The sequence below is a fragment of the Neofelis nebulosa genome, chromosome X (assembly GCF_028018385.1).
Source record: "Neofelis nebulosa isolate mNeoNeb1 chromosome X, mNeoNeb1.pri, whole genome shotgun sequence".
Taxonomy (NCBI): Eukaryota; Metazoa; Chordata; class Mammalia; order Carnivora; family Felidae; genus Neofelis; species Neofelis nebulosa.
Window position 1 is genome coordinate 39,304,577 of NC_080800.1, and position 16,606 is coordinate 39,321,182.

The window sequence follows — 16,606 nt, forward strand, 5'->3', positions numbered from 1 at the left end:
AAAAGACCTCTGGGACAACATCAAGTGTGCTAACATTAGCATTATAGGGGTCTCAGAAGGAGAAAAGAGAAAGAAAGGGACGAAAATCCTATCTGAAGAAATAATGGCTGCAAATTTCTCTAACCTGGCAAAGAAAATAGATATCCAAGTCCAGAAAGCACAGAGTCCTAAACAAGATGAACCCAAAGAGATCCACATCAAGACACATTATAATCAATGTGCGAATAAAGTTCAAGTGAGAACATTTGTTTTTTAATTTTACTTTTTAACATTTATCTTTTTTTTTTTTTTTTAATTTTTTTTTTTCATCATTTTTTAATTTTATTTTTGGGACAGAGAGAGACAGAGCATGAACGGGGGAGGGGCAGAGAGAGACAGGGAGACACAGAATCCGAAGCAGGCTCCAGGCTCCGAGCTGTCGGCACAGAGCCCAACGGCGGGGCCCGAACTCACGGACCGCGAGACCATGACCTGAGCCGGAGTCAGATGCCCAACCGACCGAGCCACCCAGGCGCCCCAATAAAGTGAGAATCTTAAAAACACGAGAGGAAACAAGTTACGCACAACGGAACCCCCATAAGACTATCAACTGATTTTTCAGAAGAAACTGTACAGGGAAGAAGGGAGTGGCATGATATATTCAAATTGCTGAGAGGAAAATATTTACAATTAAGAATACTCTACTCAGGGGCGCCTGGGTGCCTCAGTCGGTTAAGCGTCCGACTTCGGCTCAGGTCACGATCTCGCAGTCCATGAGTTCGAGCCCCGCGTCGGGCTCTGGGCTGATGGCTCGGAGCCTGGAGCCCGCTTCTGATTCTGTGTCTCCCTCTCTCTCTGCCCCTCCCCCGTTCATGCTCTGTCTCTCTCTGTCTCAAAAATAAATAAAATGTTAAAAAAAAAAATTAAGAGGGGCGCCTGGGTGGCGCAGTCGGTTAAGCGTCCGACTTCAGCCAGGTCACGATCTCGCGGTCCGTGAGTTCGAGCCCCGCGTCAGGCTCTGGGCTGATGGCTCGGAGCCTGGAGCCTGTTTCCGATTCTGTGTCTCCCTCTCTCTCTGCCCCTCCCCCGTTCATGCTCTGTCTCTCTCTGTCCCAAAAATAAATAAAAAAAAAAAACGTTGAAAAAAAATAAAAAAAATAAAAAAAAAATTAAGAATACTCTACTCAGCAAGGTTATCACTTAGACTTGAAGGAGATGAGGAGTTTCCTGGACAAGAAAAAGCTAAAGGAATTTATCAACACCAAACCAGTCTTACAAGAAACGTTAAAGGAACTTCTTTAAATAGAAAGTATATGGGGCGCCTGGGTGGCTCAGTCGGTTAAGCGTCTGACTTCAGCTCAGGTCACGATCTCACGGTCTGTGAGTTCGAGCCCCGCGTCGGGCTCTGGGCTGATGGCTCAGAGCCTGGAGCCTGCTTCCGATTCTGTGTCTCCCTCTCTCTCTGCCCCTCCCCCGTTCATGCTCTGTCTCTCTCTGTCTCAAAAATAAATAAACGTTAAAAAAAAAAAGTATAGGGCCATAACTAGAAATAAGAAAATTATGAAAGAACAAAATATCACTGGTTAAGGTAAACATATAAATATAGCAGATCGACCAACTACAAAGCTAGTATGAAGGTTAAAAGACAAAAGTAGTAAAATCATCTAAACCTACAATAATTAGTCAAGCGAGTCACAAAACAATAGAATATAAAATATGATATCAGAAGTACAAAACATGGTGGGGGGGGGGGACAAAAATACAGTGACTTTGGAAGATGCTTAAACTTATTCACCATCAACTTACAATAGACAGTTACAGGGGTGTCTGAATGGCTCAGTCGGCTGGGCATCCGACTTCGGCTCAGGTTAGGATCTCACAGTTTTTGAGTTCAAGCCCCACATCGGGCTCTGTGCCGACAGCTCAGAGCCTGGAGCCTGCTTCGGATTCTGTCTCCCTCTCTCTCTGCCCCTCCCCCACTCATGCTCTGGCTCCCTCTCTCTCAAAAATAAATAAAAACATTTAAAAATAAAAACATTTAAAAATAAAATAGACCGTTATATACATTTTATATATGAACCTCATGGTAACCACAAACGAAATACCTATAATAGACATGCAAAAAATAAAGAGAAAGGAATTCAAACATAACAGTAAGGAAAGTCACCAAACCACAAGAGAAGAGAGTAAAAGAAGAAGAAAGTAATGGACGAGAGTCATTTCTCTTTCTCTCTCTAGAGTCTCTCTCTCTCTCTAGAATAAACAATTTAAAAAAAGTAAAGGGATGGAAAAAGATATTCCATGCAAATGGAAACATAAAGAAAGCTGGGGTAACAATACTTACATCAGACAAAATACTTTTTTAAATTTTATATATTTATTTTGAGAGAGAGACAGAGTGGAGGGAGGGGGAGAGCAGAGAGAGAGAGAGAGAGAGAATCCCAAGCAGGCTCTGCACTCTCAGCGCACAGCAGGATGCAAGGCTCAAATTCAGGAACCGTGAGTTCCTGAACTGAGTTGACACCAAGAGTCGGATGCTTAACCGACTGAGCCACCCAGGCGCCCCCAAAGTAGACTTTGAAACAATGATTAACAGAAGGCAAAGAAAGTGGAAGGAGACAAAGTTAGTAGAAAGAAGGAAATAATAAAGATCAGAGCTGAAAAAAATGAAATAGAGACTAAAAAGAACAACAGAAAAGATGAATGAAACTATGAGCTGATTTGTTGAAAAAATAAACAGAATTGATAAACCTTTAGCCAGACTCATCAAGAAAAAAAGAAAGAGGGGATAAATAAAAGAAATAAAAGAGCAATATACCACAGAAATACAAAAAATCATAAGAGACTATTACAAACAATTGTATGCCAACAAATGGGACAAGCTAGAAGAAACAGATAAATTCCTAAAACATATAATCTTCTAAGACTGAAACAGGAAGTAATAGAAAATCTGAACAGACCCATCACTAGTAATGAAATTAAATAAGAAACAAAACAAAACAAAACAAAAAACCTCCCACAAACAAAAGTCCAGGACCACATGGCCTCACAGGTTAATTCTACCAAACATTTAAAGAAGAATTAATACCTAATATCCTTCTCAAACTATTGCAAAAAAATGAAAGAAGAAACCCTCCCCAACTCATTCCGTGAGACTGACATTCCCCTGACACCAAAACCAAAGACACCCCAGGAAAAGAAAATTACAGGCCAGAATCCCTGATAAACGTAAATGCAAAACTTTGACAAAACATCAGCAAACCAAATTCAACAATACATAAAAGGATCATACACTAAGTTCAAGTGGGATTTAGTCCAGGGATGTAAGGATGATTCAGTATCACAAATCAATCAACATAATACGCCACATTATCGGCTACATATGACAAACCCATAGGTAACATCATAGTCAATGGTAAAATGCTGAAAGCTTTTCCTCTACGATCAGTAGCAGCACAAGCATGCTCACTCCCCCCTCCTCTCTGCAACACATTTTTGGAAATCCTAGCCGGAGCAATGGGGCAAGAAAAAGAAATAAAGGGCATCCAAGTTGGAAAGGAAGAATTACAACTGCTATTTACAGATCACAGGATGCTTTACACAGAAAACTCTACAGATTTCACCAAAAACAAACTATTAGAATAAATAAGTCCAGTAAAGGTGCAAGATACAAAATCAGCAGACGGAAATCTGTTGCATTCTATGCCCTAATAATGAACTGTCAGAAAGAGAAATGAAGGAAATGATCCCACTTATAATCACATCCAAAAAAAAAAAAAAATGCCTGCAATGACATGGGTGGAGCCAGAGTACTTTGTTAAGAAGTCAGTCAGATAAAGACAAATAACGCATGATTTCACTCATATGTGGAATTTAAGAAACGAAACAAATGAGCAAAGGAGAAAAGAGGGAGAGACAAAGTTTACGCTTAACTATAGGGAACAAACTGATGGTTAGCAGCGGGGAGGTGGGTGGGGGATGGGTGAAACAGGTGAAGGTGATTAAGAGCACACTTGTTGTGATGAGCACTGAGTAATGTATAGAACTGAGTCACTATATTGTACACCTGAAACGAATATGACACTATGTGTTACTATACTGGAATTGAAATTAAAAACTTAATTGAAAAACTGAAAAAAATACTTAGGAATAAATTTAACTTAGGAGGTAAACTCTGAAAACTAGGACCCTGATGAAAGAAAATCAAGATGACACAAATAAATGGAAAGACATACCATGGTCATGGATTGGAAGAAGTAACATTGTTAAAATGTCCATACCACCCAAAGCAATCTACAGATTCAATACAATCCCTTTCAAAATGCCAATGGTGCATTTTTCACAAAACTAGAATAATCCTAAAATACATATGGAACCACACAAGATCCTGAATAGCCAAAGCAGTCTTTAGAAAGAATAACAAAGCTGGAGGTATCATGCTCCATGATTTCAAACTATTCTACAAAGCTGTAGTAATCAAAACACAGTAAGGTACGGGCACAAAAACAGACACATAGATCAGTGGAATAGAGTCCAAAAACAAACCCACGTGACTAAGACCCACGCTTATAGTCAATTAATATTCAACAAAGGAGGCAAGAATATCCAATGGGAAACAGATGATCTCTTCCACAAATGGTGGTGGGAAAGCTGGACAACTACATGAAAAAAAAAAAAAAAAAAAAAAGAAAGAAAGAAACTGAACCAGTTTCTTATACCATTTACGAAAATAAACTCAAGGTTGATTAAAGACTTAAATGCAAGACCAGAAACCATAAACTCCTAGAAGAAAACACAGGCAATAAGCTCTTAGACATCAGTCTGGGTTTCCTCAGGCAAAGGCCACAAAAGCAAAACTAAACAAACAGAACCACATAAAAGTAAAAAGCTTTTGCACAGTGAGGGAAACCATCAACAAAACAAAAAGGCACCCTACTGAATGGGAGAAGGTATTTGCAAATAATATAACTGATAAGGGGTTAGCATCCAAAGTATATGAAAGACTCACATAACTCAGTATCAAAAAAACAATCCAACGAAAAAATGGGCAGCGGACATGAACAGACTTCTCCAAAGAAGATGTGTAGATGACCAACAGACAGATGCAAAGAACTTCACATAACCAATCATCAGGGAAACGCAAATCACAACCACAATGAGATATCACTTTACACCTGTCAGAATGGCTATTATCAAAAAGATCAGAAATAACAAGGGTTGGTGAGCATGTGGAGAAAAGGGAACCCTCATGCACTGTTGGTGGGAATGCGAAATGGTGCCACTATGAAAATCAGTGTGGAGGGGTCTCACAAAATTAAAAATTGGAGCTACCATATGATCCAGCAATTCCACTTCTGCGTATTAATCTGAAGAAAACACTAATTTGAGAAGATATACACACCCTTATGTTCACTGCACTGCGGCATTATTTACAACAGTCAAGAAATGGAAGCAACATGAGTGTCTACCAATGGATGAATGGTTAAAGAAGTGGTGTGTGTGTGTGTGTGTCTGTGTGTGTGTGTCTATGTGTGTATGTGTGTATATGTGTGTATGTGTGTGTGTATATGTGTGTATATATGTATGTATATATACATATATATGTGTATATATGTGTATGTATATACACATATGTGTATATATATGTGTATATGTGTATATATATGTGTATATGTGTGTATATGTGTATGTATGTGCGTGTATATGTGCGTGTATATGTGAGTGTGTATGTGTGTATATATATATATATATACATATATATATATATATATGATGGAATATTTATTATTCAACCATAAAAGAGAATGAGATCTGGGGCGCCTGGGTGGCGCAGTCGGTTGAGCGTCCGACTTCAGCCAGGTCACGATCTCGCGGTCTGTGAGTTCGAGCCCCGCGTCAGGCTCTGGGCTGATGGCTCAGAGCCTGGAGCCTGTTTCCGATTCTGTGTCTCCCTCTCTCTCTGCCCCTCCCCCGTTCATGCTATGTCTCTCTCTGTCCCAAAAATAAATAAAAAACGTTGAAAAAAAAAAAAATTTAAAGAGAATGAGATCTTACCATTGGCAACAACATGGATGGACCAAAAGGCATTATGCTAAGTGAAATAAATCAGAGGCAAATACTGTAGGGCTTCATTTCTATGTGGAATCTAAAAAATAAAACAAATGAACAAACAATACAAAACAGAAATAGACTCATAGATACAAAGAATAATATGGTGGTTACCAGAGGGGAGGGGGTGGGTAGAGGGATGGGCAAAATACAGAAGGGGATTAAAATACAGAAATACAGTTATAAAATAAATAAGACACCGGGATGTAATCTACAGCATAGTTAAGAATATCGTAACAACTCTGTATGGTGACAGATGGTAGCTAGATTTACCACGGTGATCACTTCCTAATATATATAATTGGTGAATCGCTATGTTGTAAACCTGAAACCAACAAATCATAGGTCAACTACACGTCAATAAAAAAGTAAAAATTTTTAAATCTTTAAAAAAAAATCAAGGCGCTACAGAGATCGTGTTTTAAATATTTATTTTTATATTGTTCAAAGTGTAAAGATTCACACGGTACCACATACTCAGCGTACCACAAACCCCATGTCCATGAATGCAAAGCTATTAAAATTCTAATTCTGTGGCCCGCACTTCTGATTATAATGATTATGTTTACAAGAGCTGGAAAAAATGAAATAATATTTTGAAATGCATGCATCCCCATAGGATCAACCTTTATCCTGCCACTTACTATAATAGAGTCATTTGCAAAATAGCGAACCAATTAGGCTAACTAGGAGCCACTGCCAAAGAAAAAGAAATGAGGGCATAATTGTAGAGTTGAGACAAATGGCACTTAACACCCAGACAAAAGTCCTAAAAACATTCAGTCATTGGAGTATTTCTAACTAGTCTGACTTTTTATAAAAGCAACTAAGGGCCGATCATATACAAGAACAACGGCAACACATCGTCAACTACTAAATGCTAAACTTCAATTAGTAACGTAGGCACCTGGTGCCATTAGAAAGAACCCCAGGCCAGGAGATCCAGGATGTGGGCTCAGTTCTAGATGAACAAGCAGAAGCTACCTTGAGTCACAGACGACATGTCACACACTAAGCCTAAAAATTCTTGAGCTTGGACCGCCAGAGGTTAAAGGACTTTAGAAATGAGTCAGTCAGTGGCGCCTGGATGGCTCAGTTGGTTGAGGGTCCGATTCTTGATTTCAGCTCAGGTCATGATCTCACAGTCTGTGAGCTGCAGCCCTGCATCGGGCTCTGTGCTGATTGTGTAGAGCCTGCTTGGGAGTCTGTCTGTCTGTCTGTCTGTCTCTCTCTCTCTCTCTCTCTGCCCCTTCCCTGCTTGCTCTGTCTCAAAATAAATAAACTTTTTAAAAAAAGAAAAAGAAAAAGTAATCAGCCAGCCCAGGCTCTCATTCCAGTCAAGGTAACGGAGACTCGGAGGTGAGGTGACGAAGCCACGGTCACACAGGTAGTTAGTTCCAGTGCCTCCAACACACGGTCTCAGAACCCTGGTCCCTGCCTGCTTCTTACAAATGACTCCTCATCTATAGGGAGCAATCATCCACGTCTGCTTCTTCCTCGCGGAGGTGCTGGGATAACGACTGGCACTAATTGGCGTGGGTGAATATGTGCTTGCTTGAATTTAAACGAATTCAGTGAAATAGCTAGTCTTTGGGGGCGGGGCGGGGAGGCACGGGCGCAGTATCACACAAAACTGTTCTGGCCATTTGCATAAATCCCGCCAACAAACGCCAGGGGGTTCTGGCAAGTAGGACTGTGTTTCTCAGTGGCAGCCCGACTGGCGTGTTAGGAAGACCATTCTCGTCCCCAGCCTGGGACTGCCCTCCCCATACTGCAGGATGTAAAATACACAGCTGGCCCCCAGCTACTTAAAAGCAGCAGCACCTCTGGACCACGGACTGCCCAAGGGCAAGGCGATTTAAAACATCCAAAGGAATGCAAGAATTCCATGAGAAACCAAACATCAGAATGCCGAAATGTTAAAGAAAGATGGAATCGGTATTACAGCATGGCAGTTACTGAGCCGGTCTTTATATAAAATATTGCTATTTTGTTCATCGTGAATGTGGGCGTTAATTCTGCTTCCTTAAGACGGTTCATTAAAATATTATCTCTCTTGATTCCTGAGGTCTGGGGTGCTCTTTGAATTCTGCACCCGAGGCAAGGGCCCCCCTTGCCTCAACAACCCAAAACATCTCCACACATTTGCAGAGGCCTCCCTGGGTTGAGAACATCCGACAAAAGAAGTCCAGAAAGAGGCAGCCCGGGTGCTGCAGGGCGCTAGGCTCCTTTAATACCTGCTGTGCTCACAAGATGGCTGAAGAATTACGTCCTAGTTCCACACAGGAAAACAAAGGTAGGACACAGAGCAGGAAAAACAGATCCACTGGGCCTCTTTTAATTAGAAAAATAACTTTCCCAGGAGCCCTCCCCAATAAATCTTCATCCCATCCATCGCTGGCCAGAAGCGAGTCGCCCGGCCAGCCCTGGCTTCAAGAAGCCTGGGGCAGCTGAACACTCTGCAGTGGGCACATCTCCAGCCAGGAGAAAACTGGTGCTCCCTCCATAAGAATGAAGGGGAGAGTGGGGCGCCTGGGTGGCTCAGTCGGTTAACCAGTTAACCGTCCGACTTCAGCTCAGGTCATGATCTCCCCGTTCCCGAGTTTGAGGCCCGCGTCATGCTCTGTGCTGACAGCTCGGAGCCCGCAGCACAGATAAAACCCAGAATGTTGTCTTCGGCTGGGCTCTGCAGAAGCAGGGCCTGAAACAGGGAGTTAGGCCCATGTGATTTATTATGGGCACACTCTTAGGAGACACGTCTGAAGAGTGAGAGGAGCACCCAAGGGAAGGGAAATGAGCCAAGCAAGAGTGCAATCTCATGTAAAGTTTAGCCTTGGCCTGACGCACAAGGGGGCAGGGGCCTAAATCCACACTACGGACTTGTCCGGCCTCGAAGAGGCTCGCTTTTGTCTTGTTTTTGAGCATCTGTTTGTTTTTTGGGAGCACGCAGCGGGGCGGGGCAGAGAAGGGGGGGACAGAGGATCTGAAGCGGGCTCTGCACCGACAGCAGAGAGCCCGACCTGGGGCTCGAACGCACACAGCTGTTGAGATCATGACCTAAGCCAAAGTCGGATGCTCAACCGACTGATCCCCCTAGGCGCCCCGAAGCAGCTCATCTTTTTGCCCTTGATGAATCATCAGTCATCTGTTGCCTCCTCTTGTGGTGAAGGGGCCAGTGCAACTGTCCAGGTTTCTCCGGGTACTGATGCCAATGCTCCTCGGCCAAGAGCAACACGCAACACGTGGATCTGGGCGGGTGGGTGCCAGGGGCATCTATTACAAATATGAGATATCGAGGGGCGCCTGGGTGGCTCAGTCGGTGAGGCGTCTGACTCTTGACTTCGGTTCAGGTCACGATGTCACTGTTCGTGAGTCTGAGCCCCCATCGGGCTCTGTGCTGACAGCGTGGAGCCTGCTTGGGGGTTCTCTCTCTCTCCCTTTCTCTCTACCCCTCCCCAGCTCGCACCGTCCGTGTCTCCCTTGAAAGAAATACACTTAAAAATACATTAGATTTCAATACACTTTCCAAGAACTGCCTTGATTTCTACTTTCTGCGGTTTGAGAATGTAACCCTAGATAAACTGCAATGATTAAAAGCTAGGAGAAAAACTGGCGACGAGTGAAAAATGTCTCATTTTTAAGAAAAATGATTAACAGGTGTTGACTTGTTTTGTTGGACCACGAATGTGGAAAGCGCTTTATAATTTGCTCTGGGTATTAACCAGGAGCCAGTCTGTACTTCACAATCTCATCAGAGCACGTAAATATTTCATAGTCTTCGTGTCTCATTTAAAGCTCAATGAATATTTAATTGAAGTTGACCAACAAAATAACTGAAAGAATTATGTTGCATTTAGTTAGGCTAAAATGAGCAAGCTCTTCATTTTCTCAAGTAGTTTGAAGCTAAAATTATTCCAACTTCATGAAATATTCTACATAATTTTATAAGTAATTAAAGGGCTGCAAAATAGGTTTGAAAGGCACATGTTAAATATTGAGAAAAACATGAAATAAAATGAATTCTCTACTTTCAGTGCAAGAGAACAGTTTAATATATTGCCACCTACAACATTACTTATTCAGTAGTGGATTAAACTACTGTCAATACCCTCTTTTTGACACAAGAAGTAAAAAAAAAAGAAATTTTTCTTTGTCCCTCGCAAATGAAATATTCCAGAATGATGATGTGCAAACACCTAGGAGATCGATAATAACAGGGAACCATGCATGATCCATCCTGGGAAGCTAGCCCAGAAATTGCTTCTGAACTCTGCGTCCTGCACTGGGCCAGGGACGGAAAATAATTTTTTAAAACATTTAAAGAGAGAGAGAGAAAGAGAGAAATAATGGTTCATGTTCAAAGCAGAGATGGTTTCCCCGGAAAGAAGCCTCCCCTGCAGTCTGTTAGATCTCCGTTAAGTGTCAGAACTGGGCTTCAAAAAAAAAAAAATATGTGCTCTAATTGATCAACTCTAACACAGATGACACAGAATATGTCACTTTTTACCAAATTTGAAGACATTTTAATTGGAATCAAAGAACTGCCAACTAATCCATGCTAAGGCTGCTAAAAAACCACCCGGTAAACTAAGCATATTAAGGTCTGAATTCTTTATCTAGTCCTGAATTATTTTTTAATTACAGGACCCTAAATAATCTAATAACGGGTCCCTTTTTGGAGAACAGAACAGGAGGCCATGACACAGGGTTGTGTGATAAACACAACATATCCATTCCGCTGCCTTATGGGAAATAACTGGTCACCTTGTGTTCCTTGCCCCCCACCGCCGCCGCCCCTTGATCCTCGTCCCTTTTAAGATATTCAAATGGATTGCCTCGATCAGTGATCAATACGCCATTATGTGTGTGTGTGTTATGTGCACAAACATACACATTAAAAAGTTCAGATTCTTATCTAATAAGGGCACCTTTTTCCTTCATTTCTAGAATTCTTGCCATGTCCCCCTTTGGTTCTCAGGGAGGGGGAACCATAATTAATATGCAGAAAAGAGAAGACATCTTTCTGTGGCTATTTGATGGCACATTTCAAATCAAACAAAATGACTTAGTTACTGGCAACTCACTAAGCCAAAGTGACACTCTGACCAGACTCTAAGTGGCCACAGAGGGACAGAGAGGAGAGGACAGGAAAGCTGATAAGCATTAGGCAAGAAAGGTGAACAGAAAGAGAAGCAGGGATAACTTTTGTTTGTTTAGGGTACTTTTATCCTTTATTTTAAAGTTTACTTATTTTGAGAGAGGGAAAGAGACGGAAGGAGGGAGAGAATCCCAAGCAGGCAGATGTGCGACTCGAACTCATGGAGCGAGAGATGATGACCTGAGCAGAAACCAAGAGCCAGACGCTTAACGACCAGGCCCCCCAGGCGCCCCAAGGGTACTTTTGTTCTTGAATGTGTCCTTTCAAAAGAACTAGCCTTAACATTTACATTAAGGACTCCCATTTTCTCAGTACCTATTATTTCCTAAGTGTAACCGTTTAAGGTTGAGTGGCTCCCAATGTCAGGTGACTCACCTGCTTATCAAAAGCTATCCAGGATGGCACGATGCTTCCCACTCCTTTAGGAAAGTCACTGTATTTAGGCTTCATCTTTTGCCCAGGAAGCAGTTCTCCACCTATTCCAGGTTTATCTTCACTCACCAGCATCCTAACATTGTTGCAAAAGCCCCAATGTTGAGATTTGTGGAACTTCTTCTTTTCTACCTGTGAACGCAAAGGACAACATAAAATGGCTGACGTTACTCTTTACGTCTTGTCTTGTTTTCTTGCTTTTGTTTTTTTAATTTTTGACCCGGGGGGGGGGGGGGAGGAGGGGGAGGGGCAGAGAGAGAGAGAGAGAGAGAGAGAGAGAGAGAGAAAGGGAGGGAGAGAGAGAATCTTAAGGGGGCTCTTCGCCCAGTGTGGAGCCCGACGTGGGGCTCAATCCCACGACTGTGAGATCATGACCTGAGCTGAAATCAAGAGTCGTACGCACAACCGACTGAGCCATCCGGGTATCCCGTGTCTTAGCTGTTTTAAAAGGTAAACCACATCTCCCATAGCTTACTTTGCCCATTACAAAATGCATATTCGAGTGGCAAAAAAAAAAATTCTGATCAATCCTTACCCAGAAAGTTGGGTCACATTTTCAGTTCATTTTAGCAAATTCGAAACTTTGAAAAGCAAGAGGAATAAACCCAATGCTCCATGCTGTTTAAAACAGTTAAAAATAACTGACTGCAAAGGAACATTTAGAACATTAGTTTGCTAATTGGTCTATTCCACTTATTTGCTAAGAATGCAAACAGGGAAGAAAAAAAGTCTTCCACTTCAGAGTAAAAACGCAATGGTTTTCCCACAGAAGTTATTTTCACCAACGCAGAAAATAAAAGTGTTTCCTCATTAAAACAAACATAAGTGGAAATTCTTCAGAGCTGCCACTGTCATCCTAATTTTAAAACCTCGCTGTCCTTTTCCCTCACTGCCCTCCCGTCTTTTCTGGCGACCTGGGCAGAGAGAGAAAGGCCTGGACGATACTACCAAGGGTTGGCAAAGATGGGGGCCAACATCAACTCGCATGCACCTGCTAGTAAGAAAGTAAAGGAGATAATCCCTCTGGGGAGAGGTCCGGCAATACCTAGGAATGTGAAAAGTCTATATGCCCTCTGGCCTAAGAAATCCATTCCCAAATATCCTTTGCCCCTGTGCACAAGGAGCTAAATATAAATAATAAATGAATACACATAACAAATGAATGTAAACAGAGGCGCCTGGGTGGCTCAGTTGGTTAAGCGCCTGACTCTTAATATCAGCTCAGAGTGTGATCCCATGGTCGTGGGATTGAGCCCCATCAGCGTGAAGCCTGCTTGGGATTCTCTCTCTCCCTCTCACTCTGCCCCTCCCCAACTCGTGCGTGTGCGCTCTCTCGCTCGCTCTCAAAATATTTTACAAAATAAACAAATGTAAGTATTTATTGTAGCAGATAGCGTATCATATAACGAACATCCATCCACAGCCCTGAATTTAAAGAAAAATTTCAGAGCACAATGAAGCCCTCTCTCACGCTCCTGCCTCCCTGTCCAGAGGTAACCATTATCCCGAATTTGCTGCTTGAGCTTTAACATTTTGCCAGGATTGTATACAGCCAGGGCAACGGCTGTTTGCAAAAGCATGATGCGTTGGTGAACAGAAGAAGATATCTGCAAATCTCCTACCTGATGAGGGGTTAATGTCCAAAAATATACGAAGAACTCATACAACTCAAGAGCGCAAAGACAAATGATACAGTGGGAAAAAATGGGCAGAGGATCTGAACAGGTATTTTTTTTTTAACATTTCAATTTTTTGAGAAAGCACGAGCACGCACACACAGGCACGAACGAGTGGGGGAAGGACAGAGAGGAGAGGGCTGTCATCACAGAGCCTAAAATGTGGGGCTCGAACTCACTAACCGGGGGATCACGACCTGAGCCGAAGTCAGACACTTGACCAACTGAGCTACCCAGGCGCCCCTGAACAGGTATCATCCTAAAGGAGACACACAGATCACCAACAGACCCAAGAAGGGTCTATAATCTCACGTACATGTAGAATCTTAAAAAAAACAAAACAAAACACCACAAGGTCATAGATACAGAGAACAGATTGGTGGATGCCGGGGGGGGGGGGGGGGGTAGTGACAGGTGCCAAAAGGTAGAAACATGCAGTGACAAAAGTCCTAGGATGTAATATACAACACGGTGACTACAGTTAATATTGTACTGTACATCTGAAAGTTGCTAAGAGTGTAAATCTTTTTCTTTTTAATGTTCACTCAGTTTTGAGAGAGAGAGAGCGAGCGAACATGAGCGGTGGAGGGGGAAAGGGAGGAGGAGACACAGAATCCAAAGCGGGCTCCAGGCTCTGAGCTGTCAACAAGACCCCAATGTGGGGCTCGAACCCACGAACCCTGAGATCATGACCTGAGCTGAGGTCGGACACTCAACCAACTGAGCCACCCAGGCGCCACCCCAGGCAAATGTCTTAGTGAATGACGAAGTGAGGACTATACTATCCTCAGATCCAGGGCTCCCTGGTATCTCCACTCCTCGGGTCCCACCCCGCTTATAAGGCCCCTACTGGAAAGCCGGCAGCCAGGCTCAGACTGCCCTTGATGCTTTACATCAAATTAATAGCCGATCCCCCCAACCCCACTTCCTAGTTGCTAAAGGTGGGAAGATCAATTTTATCACATGCTCGGATTGACTGCTGGCTAATCAATAAGCTGCCAGGGCCCCTGTAGAAACCATAAAGCTAAGCCAAACTGAGAAGCAGGCTCTAGCGTCACGAGTTGTTCATCCATCTATAATCTTTCCTTCAGGGCTCCAGGACATCGGAGGCTCGCTGTTTCTTTTTAGGCTGCCCGGCAAAGCCCAGATGCTTCACAAGCCTGCGACAAAGGCAGGAAGAATGAGGTGCTTGGAAAGGACCTGACCGTTCAGTAGGGCCACCACATGAGCTAGACCAAGCCCATCTTTGCAGATATGCATACCATTCCTGTAGCCATAACAGCTAACGTGCCTAGCACTGCTTTAAGTACTTTATTTCTTCTTTATTTAAGAGACAGACGGAGAGCAAGTGAGCAGGGGATGGCAGAGAGAGAGAGAATCTTAAGCAGACTCGACACTCAGCACGGAGCCCAACACGGGGCTCGATCTCATGACCTCGGATCACGACCTGAGCCAAAAATCAAGAGTCGAGACGCTCAACCCACTGAGCCACCTTTGTTTTAAGGCGTGCCCCTGTTTTAAGTACTTTAAAAGCATTAAATCCTTTTAATGCTCAGAGTGAATCTCTGAGTATGCTTTATCGTTACTATTTGATAGATGGGGATCCTCAGACACAGGGAGTTTAGGTCATTTGCCCAAGGTCACTCACTAGTGTAAGGGGTTAACCCAGGATGCACGCTCACTGCCTGAGCCTTTAAACGCTGGGCCTTGCATGTGTCGTGCGTCTTAGAGAAAAGCAAAGGACTTCCCCTTGTTTCCATCATCAAGGCTGAATGAATACCTTTACTTGTGACAAATATAACAAGGCAAATGACCACCATGACCGGAAACAGATGGGATAAGGAGACCGAAAACTTAATAGCTGATATTACTACCTTTTCCTTACAAGCAGGACAGGTGTGAGAGAGTGCTATAGAACGCCTTTCCCAGTCATCAGTGGTTACGGGAAATTTGAGGATGGAGAGAGCCAGCTCATATTATATATATGTGTATATATATATATATATATATATATACACATATATATATACACACATACACGTACATACACACATGTACATGCACATATATATACATATACACACATACATACACATTTTATATATACATATATACATATACATTTTATATATATATATATACACGTATATATGTATATATTTTAATGTTTAATTATTTCTGAGAGAGAGAGAGAGACAGAACATGAGCAGGGTTAGGGGAGAGAGAGAGGGAGACACAGAACCCGAAGCAGGCTCCAGGCTCTGTGTGTCAGCACAGAGCCTGATGTGGGGCTGGAACCCACGAACCATGAGATCGTGACCTGAGCCAAAGTGGGAAGCTTAACCGACTAGCCACCCAGGCGCCCCATATTTAATATAGTTTTTAAATGTTTATTTTTGAGACAGAGAGCGAGACAGGCAGACTGTGAGTGGGGGAGGGGCAGAGAGAGAGGGAAACCCAGAATCCGAAGCAGGCTCCAGGCTCCGAGCTGTCGGCACAGAGCCCGACGCGGGGCTCGAACTCACGAACCTTGAGATCATGACCTGAGCCGGAGAAGGACACTTTACCGACTGAGCCACCCGGGCGCCCCAGTACTTAATACTTTGTTTTTTTTTTTTTTTTTTTTTTTTAAATGTTTCTTTTTTTTTTTTTTTTTTATTTATTTTTGGGACAGAGAGAGACAGAGCATGAACGGGGGAGGGGCAGAGAGAGAGGGAGACACAGAATCGGAAACAGGCTCCAGGCTCCGAGCCATCAGCCCGGAGCCTGACGCGGGGCTCGAACTCACGGACCGCGAGATCGTGACCTGGCTGAAGTCGGACGCTTAACCGACTGCGCCACCCAGGCGCCCCAGTACTTAATACTTTGATGTACATTAACAACAACCTACTTTTCTGTGTTTTTGAGGTTAATGGAACGTATGATCTAGAATTACTAAAACTATCATTCTTAGATATTCCTGCTTCATCAGGTTTGAGACTGGTCGGCTTCTGCTCCACAAATAGATGTTTTTTGTCCCTTCATGTCATATTTATTTTAAGAATTCATTTTCTCTTTTCTTGTTTTCTGTACTTTTATAGAGAAAAAAGAAGTCATTCAGTAGATGCTGTGAACCTCCCAGAGAAAATAACAACAAAATTGCCTCAGGTATAGTGGGATCTTAGAGCTCAAGAAAATAAGAGCATGAAAGCTACCATTACTTATTAATAAAGCTAAATCACTCAAAGAAACCCCAAATGTAAAAACAAAAAAG

At 42.8% G+C, this 16,606-nt stretch overlaps 1 protein-coding gene across 1 annotated transcript in view; it reads right to left on the reverse strand.

The window, feature by feature from the left end:
* The window catches only part of EFHC2 (EF-hand domain containing 2), a 204,501-nt gene that overhangs the window by 167,312 nt on the left and 20,583 nt on the right, over nt 1–16,606 (reverse strand). Inside the window, exon 2 of the mRNA XM_058714481.1 lies at nt 11,621–11,805. Within this exon, the coding sequence (XP_058570464.1) occupies nt 11,621–11,805 (185 nt within the window). The remainder of the gene's footprint in view (nt 1–11,620; nt 11,806–16,606) is intronic.